The sequence below is a fragment of the Solea solea genome, chromosome 17 (assembly GCF_958295425.1).
Source record: "Solea solea chromosome 17, fSolSol10.1, whole genome shotgun sequence".
NCBI lineage: Eukaryota > Metazoa > Chordata > Actinopteri > Pleuronectiformes > Soleidae > Solea > Solea solea.
Window position 1 is genome coordinate 14611237 of NC_081150.1, and position 12967 is coordinate 14624203.

General features: G+C 39.6%; 1 protein-coding gene across 2 annotated transcripts; it reads left to right on the forward strand.

Annotated features, from left to right (window-relative positions):
- The first annotated feature begins 4674 nt into the window (after positions 1–4674).
- Positions 4675–12274, forward strand: rsph3 (radial spoke head 3). 2 transcript variants are annotated; one of them, XM_058613756.1, is made up of 9 exons: positions 4675–4868; positions 5631–5712; positions 5795–5930; positions 6005–6150; positions 6831–7034; positions 8616–8778; positions 9678–9764; positions 10360–10428; positions 11841–12274. In XM_058613756.1, coding segments are annotated over exons 1-9 (990 nt in total). In that variant the 5' UTR covers positions 4675–4767; the 3' UTR covers positions 11843–12274. The 2 variants fall into 2 exon arrangements, with proteins under 2 accessions (XP_058469739.1, XP_058469738.1); XM_058613755.1 differs by lacking the exon at positions 11841–12274 and having other exon boundaries at positions 10360–10911.
- Positions 12275–12967: the final 693 nt, after the last annotated feature.

The window sequence follows — 12967 nt, forward strand, 5'->3', positions numbered from 1 at the left end:
GATGCCATCTCGTCTTCCTTCCTCTGCAAGTTGGTTTAATTCATCCAAAAAAGAACCAAACGGTGCAATGAGGAGATTGACCCCCAAAACACAATAACATGCATCACAGTAGGTGTGCGCGCACAAATAACATATGATAAGAAAACAAACGTTTATTAAGTGTGAGTCAGTGACACGTTTGTGCAAATCTCTTCATTTTCAGGTAAAAGGGGGAAGAACGAAAAAAAACCAGAAAGATCTTGCAACAGAACACCACCGCAATTTTAACGTTTTAAGGTGCGTTATATTTGACAAATTGTGAAGGGAGAGCTGACATCTCGTGATTTTCGGAGAGGAAGTATTAGAAATGAAGTGTGGTTTGGTTTGAGTGCACTGGCTTTTTTTTTTTTTTTTTCCCATCGATAACAAAGCATTACATGCCATGTCAGTACTATTTCCATCTGTTATCATATGCACTCTTGCAATAAAAAAGCCTCAGTACGATAATCTGATTAGATGCGGTTCATTCTGTACCCATGATGGCATACGCATTTGTGTATGCTGCATGCATTTGTTTTCACTTGGAACTTGGACAAGGTTGAGAGAGCGAGATGTGCAGAAGGACGGGTGCGATTCGTTCTCCTCTAATCTCACTTTACAGAGAGTTTCAGAAAAGTCTGGAATATTACATAATATTTGTCTAAAAGTGCCTTAAAGTTAGCACAGTAGGACGGAGCGTTAGGGCCAGACTGAAGAGCATAATCCTTATTTGATCAAATGTAGTAGAAATATTATTAAATAGCAACAGAACACACATGTAACCACGGGCAGCCTTGCAGTCGACCACTACCAGCCATTTCCTACACCACAAAAGAGACAGTTTCCTCCAAGTCTGTGTCTGCGTGTGTCCAAAGACACGGTTTCTTGCACAATCTTTTCAAAGATTAGTACTTCCTTCTGTGTGAAGCCCAAACTAGAATATAACTTCACAAAATGGTGTAGTAGTTAGCACTCTTGCCTTTGCAGTAAGAAGACCTGGGTTCAAGTCCTGGTTGGAACAAGGGCCTTTCTGCATGGAGTTTGCATGTTCTCCCCGTGTGTGGGTTTGAGTGAATGGTTGTTTGTCTCTGTGTGTGTGTGTTTGGCCCTGTGATGGACTGGCGAGGTCCGAGGTGTGCCCCGCTTGTCGCCCTGTGTCAGCTGAGATTGGCACAGCACCCGGTAGATGATGGATGAGTAATATCACGACTTAATTCGCCAAAGATAAAAGGATGATGTAATGTGTTGAGCACAGTGGAGAGATGAAAGTTGTGACCTCTGTTTTTATTGCATAATCCTACAGCTGGCAGTCGCTAATGAGAGGAGGCGAGACAATAGAACACACAAGAGGGGACACAGAGACCCCTCTCTCATCTGACTGCATGTTCATTATCTACATATTTATTTATTTACTTAAAGGATCAAAAAAATCATGACGTAACCCCCCCCCCCCCAGCACAGCTTGTGCTATATTTGGTCGTCAGATAGAGCCGTTTTCATGGAAACGTTGTACGATCATCCTTTGTTTTGTTTGGCTATGAAAAACCATTAACAACGTATTAAAATTTAGATTTACAGCCTGCAGATTGTGTTTATGTTGGGGGGGGGGAAAGGCATGCAAGTGTAGCGTATATTCAAGTCTCTGTGGGGGTTTAATTTGGATTTCAGTACCCATTTTAAACTCTAGTTGTGTATCTTATCCAGAGAACCGCTTTAAGTTTGATTGTTTGGATGACAATTTTGGTCGTCTTTGAGTCATTTAGTGAACGGCAACACTTGTGACCGTGCTGGGTTTTGATTTATAGATTTGCAGTATGACTGTCAGTGGTTGTTCTGTTTACAAACGTTTCCTGTAATGGACTGCACTCACACAGCACATAATAGATGACTCCCCAACCCGCCACGTTTTCTGTGATAGCACTTTGATTTGTGGGATTGTGATTTGAAGGGTTAATAATTAACAAAACAAACGATTTATTTGAGATTTACACTTTAACCGCTGAACCATGATGTTTTTTGAGCAGCACAATTCACTTTTTAAACTTTTCACTGAAGTGCAAATCACCACTACACACAAGCAAACACAACGGCATTAAGTGAAATAGAGTTAATGTTGCATTTTCTGTTGTGTTTTAAGTTAATGTGGTTGCCTTGTTCAGTTGACCTTTGTGTTTTCAGTTAATTTTGTGTTTTCTGTTGTGTTTTCAGTTAATGTTGCGCTTTCTGTTGTGTTTTAAGTTAATGTGGTTGAGTTTTCAGTTAATGTGGTTGCATTTTCTACCTTTGTGTTTTCAGTTAATGTTGCGTTTTCTGTTGTGTTTTCAGTTAATGTTGCGCTTTCTGTTGTGTTTTCAGTTAATGTGGTTGCATTTTCTACCTTTGTGTTTTCAGTTAATGTTGCGTTTTCTGTTGTGTTTTCAGTTAATGTTGCGCTTTCTGTTGTGTTTTCAGTTAATGTTGCGCTTTCTGTTGTGTTTTCAGTTAATGTGATTTCTGTTGGGTTTAAGTTAATGTGGTTGCGTTTTCAGTTAATGTGGTTGCATTTTCTACCTTTGTGTTTTCAGTTAATGTTGCGTTTTCTGTTGTGTTTTCAGTTAATGTTGTGCTTTCTGTTGTGTTTTAAGTCAATGTGGTTGCGTCTTCAATTAATGCTGTTGCATTTTCTACCTTTGTTGTTGTGTTTTCAGTTAATGTTGCATTTTCTGTTGTGTTTTAAGTTAATGTTGCGTTTTCTGTTGTGTTTTAAGTCAATGTTGCATTTTCTACCTTTTGATCTTGAGTTTTAAGTCAGTATTGATTGATTTGCACCTCAGGGCCACCGTATAAATCACTTCCTGTGTGCAGTGCTGGAATGCCACTGAGATCTAGACACCGTTTTTACTGAGAAACACAGAGGAAGAGAGTCGTGTGAACTAATTTGTATATATATATAGAAGTTAGTTATAAGTAAAATATCATCAAAGTAAAAGTACTTTCATCAGTAGTGGACATAAAAACACATGTAGTGGTATAGTTGGCTGTGACACAACGACTGCCAATTAAATCTGTGATACAGACACAAGTGAAGGTGCCATCGCTCTGACCGCAGAGTCCTCACCTTTGTCCTCACAGACGCAGCTCAGCGCAGATTCCGACGCCCTGCGTTTTCTCTGACACTTTCAGAGTTTTCGTCTCGCTGAACATGTTCTCTGTGGTTAGAGTCAGTTTCACCTGCACTCTTTGCTTAATGCCTCATGCCACCCACATTTCACTCCTCTCTGCCTCTGCTCAAAAACAAATCATGCACGCTGTCCGATCACTTCAGTGTGAAAGCCACAGCGGCACATTGGGATTTCCATTATAAAACAAATAAAGTCGACTTCGATTTGACACAGTTGGTTTGACTTTGACTTCTCTGTTCTCAGGGAAGTTGTGAGTTTTTGATGTTTGAGCTTCACCAGCTCACGAGGTAAAAGGAAATGTTGTGTTGCTGTGTCTGAAACCTGTGAGGAACATGACTGTCAGTCACCTGATTAAAAAAAGTTACCTTCGTGAAGCAGGTGAGGAACTTGAGGTTTGAGCCTCGTGAAATCATAAAAGAGAGACACTGACAAACTGACACAAATCAGGAACTTGCGTTGTGACAGAGACAGAGAACTGCTGGGTTTCTCTTCTCTCTATGATATCGTGAGGTTTCTGCCTTGAATCCAAACCAATCCAATTTTATCTATAAAGCACATTTTTAAACCACAGGGTTGACCAAAGTGCAGTACGTCAATAAGAGGGCTAATGAGGGCTAAAAGACACACATAAAAGAAGAAGAGAATAAGTTAAAACACACATGATAAAACAACTCACTTGAAAATACACGTGTTTTTACACACGCTTTAAAATGTCTGTATGTTTTTTTTCATGAATAGATTCATTTTGCAGTGTGAACTATTTATCATTCCATATTAAAAGAAACACTTTTGTTTTTGAAATTATGTGAAATATCAACATAAATGTTATTGTTTCAATGTCTTTTCCTTTCACTTGACCGGTCATTTGAGTTTGACACCCCTGTTTTTAGAGGAAGTTGAGCTTCCCTTGTTGTCTTAGTGCAGGGATCAGCAAGTAAATGTGGTCGAGGGCCAATCTTTTTTGTAAGCAATTGAATATTTGGGCCAAACATCGTATCTTCCATCAGTCAAAGTGCCTTAAAACGTCTTCAGTCAGAAACAAAAAACCACGGTTGCTGCCTTAGACTAACAATAATGTGGACTAATGTTGTCTTTAATCACCAGCAGGGTTTTTATTTTTATTTTTATTTTTCAAACATTTAGTTTAGGTTAACTGTCAATTCTAGCAACATAATCTCATTTGAATCAGTTCATATTTTTTCAGAAAAAAAGCTCTGAATTACATTCTGTACAGCACTTTGTGCAGCTGTTGTTGTTTTTTAAGTGTTTTATAAATAAAGTTGGATTGGATTCCCTGCTCCAGTCTTGAGGACCTGCATTAATAAATAAACCTGAATACCTGTACATTACTAACAGAGAGTCAACAAAATAAAGTGTTACCCAACTTTGCGCTCAAAAACGCGATAAAAAATCTATAAAACAATGATTTTCAGTGTCTTATTTTGGACGGAAGTGATTCAATCTTCATCATGTTACACTTCCTGGTTACGGTTGCTACAACATGTCGTCGCCTCGGTTTTTTCTTCTTCTTCTTCCACTTTAGTTTTGCGTGTCTTCTGCTTTGTTGATATATTTCTTTTAACAGATCATGTCTTTTGCTTCGTATCGCCTCAGAGATCCGGGCGGAACTTACACCTTCTCCAGTCGCCCGAGAGCCGTGGAGAACCGCTCCAAAGCTCCGCAACCAGAGTGAGCTTTTATTTCCTCTTTAAAAAAACCTTTGTTTGTTTGTTTTGGCGTTAGCGCTGACGATACTCCAGGGCCGGCACAAACCTTTAAGGGGCCCTAAACTGAATTAGATTTGGGGTCCCCTCCCACCACCTCAGAGTAACTGGTGCTTGACTATTATTGATACAAATATAACATGTTAAATTGCATTAATTATACTTACTAAACTAATGTAGCAAATAAGCAAATCTTCAACTCCAAAATAAAACCAAATAACTTAAGCTCAACACTGTTTAGAAATCTAAATCTAAAAATCTTTAATATGGTAAAGTGTTTTTATCCTCCACACACTATTGGGGGGCCCCCTGGTGAAGGGACCCGAAGGAGCCGCTTAGCTGGCTTATGTCTCTGACAATATCTATGCTACTGGACGCTCAACTTCACCTGAACTGAAAAATGATAAAAGTGCTTCAATCATATCACATATTTAAATTATTAATCCAATTAAATATTTAATCCACTGTTTTATTGTTTTTAAATCACACTTTTACACCTTTTTTGTTTCTATTATATTCTAAATTCTAATGTCAGTGTAACTAATTACTGTATCTCGAATTTTGACTGTTTCATGTGTTTAAAGTACTAATAATTTCATATTTAGCATAATTTAATGATATATTGTGGAATGATGTGACACTAAGAGAGACTTTATACTCCAGTCATATAGCAGCAATCTTTTTGTCTTTAAAATGTCTTTTCCTTTTTCCTTGTATGACAACGCAGGGCACTCAGAAATTATGGAAACATCATGTATGACCGTCGTGTCGTCAGAGGAAACACTTACACGCAGCACATCTTACCCACTGTAAGTAGCACCTTTTTTTTTTCTCGCCCATTTTCGCCATTTAATCCTGGAAAATGTGTCTGGTCTGCTGCTCCTCTGACAGACAGCTCAGGCGAACGCCGCTGAATCCCAGAGGCAGCAGGAGCTCAGGAGGAGAAACGTTGCTCGAAAACGTGACACAAGCAGACTCCAGACTCCTGACGCCCTGCAGGGCAGGACGCACATCCACGTACAAACAGGTAAAAGTATTCTGCTTTATTCATTCATACATTTTTTTTCATACTCTAACATTTTTTTTTTTTTTTTTTTTTAGATCTTTATCTTGAAGAACTGAGTGACGCGATCGTGGCCACAGACAACGAGTGTCAGACCGATGCTTTCCTGGACAAACCAGCGACGCCTCTCTTCATCCCCGCCAAAACCGGCAAAGACGTCGCAACGCAGATAGAGGACGGAGAGGTGGGTAATCCAGACGGAAGACATGGCCACGATTAAAGAGATTAAACTTAACTTTAACGTCTTACCCACATGACGTCAACAGCAAGGTGTGAAAAACACTTAAGTTGTTTATGCATAAATTATACATGCTGCACACAAGTAGATTTGTATAATTAAGAAAAAGATTTGGTTTTCGTTGCCTTGGAATGAGACTTTTGCATGTACTTTAAACTTGGGCCCTAATTACAGAGGAGGCCGTTTTGTGCCTGTTTTGCAGAGCCTGCATTTCGCATTTTAGGTTTACAACGCAAAACAAAGAAGAACGACGTCCTTTCTATAGTATCTCGTTTTTATAATCTACATTCACACTCCAGTACATGAACTCAGAGACATTTATTTAAAGAGCAGAAAGGTACAGGGCTTTTTTGCATTGGGAGATGAATTAATGATGTTGCTAGAACCTGAACTGTGTGACTAGTGTTATGAATATTGAGTCGTGACTGTACATACGAAGGGGTTTTTGCAAATTAATCTGTTTGCCAGAACGGAGCAAGGGTCAGTTTCACCAGGGAATACAGGCACCATGCAAGTCTGCAGAGACATGTCACAGTTTGTAAATTGCCAATTATTTGCATGTTTGTGCACCATTAAATCTCATGTTTGAATATAAATTTATATATATGTATATATGTCTGGTGCAGCTGTTTGACTTTGACAGGGAGGTGCAGCCGGTGTTGGAGGTGCTGGTGGGGAAGACGATGGAGCAGTCTTTGCTGGAGGTGATGGAGGAGGAGGAGCTGGCCTGTCTGAGGGCGCAGCAGAGGGCCTTCCAAGAGCTGCGGAATAACGAGCTGGCAGAGGTGCAGCGGCTACAGGAGCAGGAGAGACGGCGCAGCGAGGAGAAAGTACGGCCAGTTAGAGAAAGAAAAAATCCTGATGTGGTCTGTTGTTTGATTTGTGCACAAACGCTCAGTTGTCTGAGGGAGAAGAGAAGAAGGAGGCAGTCATCTGAAATGCAAAGAACTTTCTTGGTTGAGGGGCAATTTAAGGCACGTAGAGCAGTTGTACACATAAGACACAAGAGACTAAAAGGAAGATGGCTTATTGTGAGAAGTATAAGATAAACATATTTACCTAAGGGGCAGAAATGAGATTGAGGTAGATCAGAAATAATGCATCATTACAACTGCTGTAAAACACCATTAAAGAAAGAGAACTTTGTGCTCTTCTCATTTGAAAACCCAGAAAGTAGGACTTAAGTATCAGTTAGCCACCAGGGGGCGACTCCACTGGCTGCAAAACAATTAAAGGCCACATAGACCGGAAGCTCCAATTAACGCTGCATTTGTGTGTGTGTATCTGCGTCATTACCTCGTTCATGAAACCCTAACGTTTCAGAACAAACAGTTCAGCCACTGCTGAGAAAATAGTGTTGTATTGTTTTCCTGGGCTCTGCGAAGCGGATCGGCACTTCCGTAGTTTGATGCCGTCATCAGAAATCCTCACCACTCCTCTCACCACTGTAGCGCCTCCCGGTGCGGGCACTAGTCCGGGCACATCCGGTTGCGTACATTCAACCGCAGAAGAAGAAGAACTAGTCTCGTTGTAGCTGCTGAGATGCAGAGCATCCACCGTGCCAGAGGGGGAGCTGTGTATCTGAGAGCTGGCCTATCTATTACGTCACTTCCAGGTACCTGGCCAATCACAGGACAGTGGGAAAGCTCTTGTTGGCTGGCCAATCACAACACAGTCCACGTTCTGGGGGTGTGGTTTTGGTCTGAAACAGCGTGGCTGACGAGAGCGTCAGTGAGGAGATATTTTGATCGGCTCGTTTGCAGCGATTAGGAGGTTTTTAACCATGAAAACAAGTTAATATATGTAAGTAGACCTCCATAACTAACATATATGTGTGATACAAGCATTCTATGTCGCCTTTGAGTTTGAATGGAATTTTCTACACATGCCGTGGTATATGCAGTAGAACAGTATTTCTGATTTTCCTCACCACCAGAGGAAGCTTGAGTACCACTGGTAGTACACGTACCACAGTTTGGGAACCACAGGCTCTAGTAGGTGCCAAGTTGCAGTGAACTTGTGTTTGCTGAAAGTGTCATATACTGGTCAAAAACTCCAATCCCGAGACTTCTCAGCAGGAGTTCCCTTTGCAGAAGGGAAGCGTCTATGCTTTCACATCCCTCGACACCTGCTGAAAAGCACTCTGCAGTTCTTCCATTCACCCATTCATGTATCTCAGCAAGGACACACATTAGAGCCATCGATCAAAGTGCTGGTTACTTTGTGGTTCACTTAAATTCATTCACTTAAATGCCCATTTTTGCAGGAGGTTTTTAAATGCTGCGCACACCACAAAGGCTGTGTGTGTTCTGTGTCCTGGAGAATCTCTTTCGAGGCGTTTCTCACTCTCATGGGAAATCATTTTTAAACATATAATAAACACACGCTTGACTTGTTTCCTCTGACCTCAGAAGCGCAGAGTGGCACAGCAGAGGGAGGCGCTGCAGAAAGAGAAGGAGACTGCGGAGAAAATTGCTGCCCGCGCCTACACGCAGCAGTACTTAACCGATCTCCTACCTGCTGTCTTCAGCTCGCTCACAAACCACGGCTTCTTTTATGACTCTGTGGAGAAAGGTGAGCCTCCCTCTGAGACACTGCACACACTCAGGTGGTGTTTCCTGCTACTTGGGGGCGTCAGTGGACTGTTTCCATTCTGAGTTTGGTCGTCCCCACTCTTGGTCACTATTGTACTAAGTGTCAATCCACTGGAAATAATCCTTTTATGTAATTAAGAGTGTTTTTTTTTTTTTCACCAGGAAAGGGACAATAACAAAAGTGAAAGCCTGCTCTTCCCTTAAAGTCCATCCATTCTGGATTACTAGACGCCAAAATTAGTATAAAGTACCTAAAAATGTATAAAAGTATCTTACCAGAAAATGAATTTGAAGTCATTTTAAGTAAAAGTCTTAAAGTCCATGACATTTACTGAACTTAAGTATCAAAAGTAATATTCTGATATAAAATGTACTTACGTTTAAGAAGTAAAAGTATTAAAAAAAAAGTGAACAATTAGGATTGAGCCATGGTAGTTCAGTGGTACGGTGAGTTGCCTTTCACCTGGAAGGTTGTGTGTTCAATTCCTGGCTCTGCTAGTCTATATGTGTGTCCTTGAGCAGGACACTTAACCCCATGTTGCAGCGTGTGAATGGGTGAAAACTGTGGTGTAAAGCAGCTCATCAAGAGTAGAAAAGTCCTATATAAATACAGACCATAATACCAACTCTTCTTCTGATTTTATTTGGTAGTAACAAGTAACAAAGATAGTTAGAGGACATGTAGTGGAGGAAAAGTGAAAGTTGCAACACTGATCACATGTCTTTCACACACTGAGCGGGGAATTGAACCCACAACATTTTCAGTTTGTGTCTGTAACTTTAACTTTACTTGGGTCTTTGTTTTTGTCTCATTCTGCCTTGTTGAAAACATTTTGAATTTGGTTTAAAATGTATCATATTTGTGTTTCTGGTTTGCAGATATTGAGACAAATCTCTTCCCGTGGCTGATGACAGAGGTGAACAGTCGTCTGGAGAGGAGGCACACAGCGAGACACCTGCTGGACAGTAAGTGAACACTCCTGTGATGTCTCATCGGTCTATAAACTCATTGACTGGTCGATCAGTTTGAAAAGAGAAACTTGATAGGACCAAAAGAAACGTTTTATTTTCAATAAACCAAATCAAAAAATATGTAAAAAAAGAAGAAAAAAGTGGAAAAGCGCACACATATAAACAAACTCAAAATAAAGATACTGTGATGAAACTTCCCCACAACTCCTCCTCCAGGGGTCATCAGATCATAGACATTGTTAGGACGCCATCCAGTGGCTCTCTGTAGACATTACACCATGATCAGACCTTAGAGCAGGGGCCAACATTTAAAATAGGGTAAAATACTTCCATTAACATGAGAAATTAGAATATTTCAAATATGAACTCCCTGTGCTCGCAACTACTGCACTGCATTATGGGATTTGTAGTATGATTGGTGCGATATTTACCACTTGGCCATGAATTATAGACAAATAAAATGATTTTTCGGGGCCGGATGTAATTGTATCTCGGGTCGGATGTGGCCCACGGGCCTTGAGTTTGACACATCACCATGAGAGGATTATTCTCAGGTCAGATTTTCATCCCGTCTGTGTGTGTGTTTCAGGTATAATCCACGATGTGGCTCAGATGAGAGTGGAGCGCTTCGACGAGCTGGAAACACAACCAGAGAAATGTGACGAATAACTGTTTCTGTTTATGATCTCACTTGTTTTTATTGTTACTGTGTGCACTTTGAGATCAGTTTCACGATGTAAAGTGCCTTATAAATAAAATGTACTATTATTATTGTTATTATCGTCAGAGAGGAGTCAGAGGCATCAGTGTACTAGAAATCAAAATCTCTCATGATTTGTTCTTTTCCTTCTATAAATGACATCAGTGTAAGTGTTGTGAGGATTATTCAACGTCATTTCACGTCGGATAACTAATATGATTATTCTTGTGATTATGTAACGTGTTCGGTTTTAATTTGAAAGGAAAAATGGGAGTTTTAAAAACCTGACGGGTCACACAATATAATCCATAATATTGTCTTTATTAGAAATCGAGTAAAATGCAGTTCATGCAAGATTTTAAATGTATGTGATGTTTTGTTGTTGGTGCGGATCATTTTAATATTATATGTATTAAATATGTATTTAATGACTGACCCTGACCTCTGACCCCTGGGCCCTTTATCATTTTATATAATTTGTTTTATTAGGACATAGTTTCGCTATACATGTCCTCTCAGTGCACGTATAAACATGTCCACCTTTGCAGTTTTGCAAACAAACAAAGACTAACGCTAGAAAAGAAAAAAGAAAGAAGAAAGAGAAAGCCCAACAACCCTGTTCACTCTCATAATTAATAATTAAAAGTACTAAAGCAAAAAAGCTTAGATTTGACATTTTCCCAGTTTGAGGAACGACATGACGTCGGTTATCCGGACATGTTCTGCTGTGGGGTTTGTGTGACGGGCAGTCAGAGAAGTCAAATGATTTCAGTTTCTGTGTGGTGAACTCAGGATAGTTCATGGGCGGGTGTTACTGTACATCCCTTAAAAAAAGGAAATAACCTGACCACCCAAAAGGATGACGCAAACACCGAGTTGTGTCAAAATGAACTAGTTTTATTTTCAGAAACTTAACAGCTGCTCAACAAAAGCAGACGCTTTATCGCACATTTTTGTCTCAAGTGTCCTGTCGCACATTGTTTTCTAAACCACAACACCCTGAACCTTTGTCACTTTTCGTTTCTTTTATCACGTCACTCTCGTGATAACCGGTGAGTCAAAACATTCAGACGTGTTTGTCTTGTTATTGTCTTATCTTACGGACTTTTTTTCCACCAAAACAAGTTTTATGTCAGTCACAGTGCAGCAGGTGAGTGGAACTCGACTTATTTAAAGGCCCAGTCAACAAACAACAAACTCCTGCTCTGTCTTTATCTGTATTTGCATCTGGCGTGGCTCAACAAACTGTTCATTCAGGCAAATTCAACAATGCTTTGCATTGTTCAAACTAACTCCCTCTTCCTCATCAATATGCCGAGTGTTTGTGTACTTTATTTAATCATTACTTTTGTTTTTGTTTGTTTATACAGAAACTACAGCAGTTACGGAGGCGACTGTGACAAAGGCGACAAAGACAAACTCAGACGGGAACAAAGAAAAGTGTCATGTTCTTGTGTCACATCACTCTTTAGTTGTGCTCTGAGAAGTAGGTCTAACCTCGGATATATACGGCTCTATTTTAATCCTGCGCTCTGATTGGCCCGGCTCACCTATGACGCCTCCCCTCTCTCTCTCTCTCTGTGGATAACTCCTCACCACAAGAAGAAAAAAAAAGAAAAAGAAGAAAGTTTCTATGATGTAACTGTGCTCACCTCAGTCTTTGTTTGGCACACACACGAGGATTAAATGTATTTATTCTTGCGTCACAGTTGGTGTCGCCACGTATTCCTCAAAGATATTTACAAAGTGTTTACTTTTCTGCACCCAAAATAAATAAAAAACACATGTTTTTGGCCCTTTTAAACACATCAGTTTTACTCGTAAAAAAACACACAACTATGAGATTTTTTTCATGGATAATAAATAAAAATACTATTAAAACAAAAATATCTTAAGTAATTGCATATTACATAAATCTAAATGTACTTTAAATACCATACTGCATATTTTCTGGTGACTTAATGTCTATAATGTACATTCTATTCAAACTTTTTATAGTCATATTGTTCATATCTTTCTATATTGTACTTTCACATTATGTGGAAATGCACATTTATTGTGTCCATATCTATATCTTATCTTATCTTAATGCCTTATATCACCTATTATAGTGAGGTTTTTGGGGTAACATCTATACAACTAACACAAAAAACTGTTTTGATTTTTGCAATAAAAGGGGCTGCAAGAATGATCACATATTCTACTTCTACTTACAGACACTCTTTTATGACTTAGTGGAAATGTGCACTTTGAAATTGATGTTTAAATGAATAATAAATAGAACTCTTCTGCCAAAGAGAGAATGTAGAACGTGTTCACGACCAGAAAGAGTCGTTATGAACTCAGCGGAAATTAAGCGTTGGTATCAGTTAAGGGTGTGGTCACGTGTGACAGCTGCACAGAGGATTTAACATGAACTACTTCTCTTTTGGAACTTAAAAAAAAACCATTTAAAACTGTCAATGATATTGAAAGATGTAAAACAACGTATGTAAAC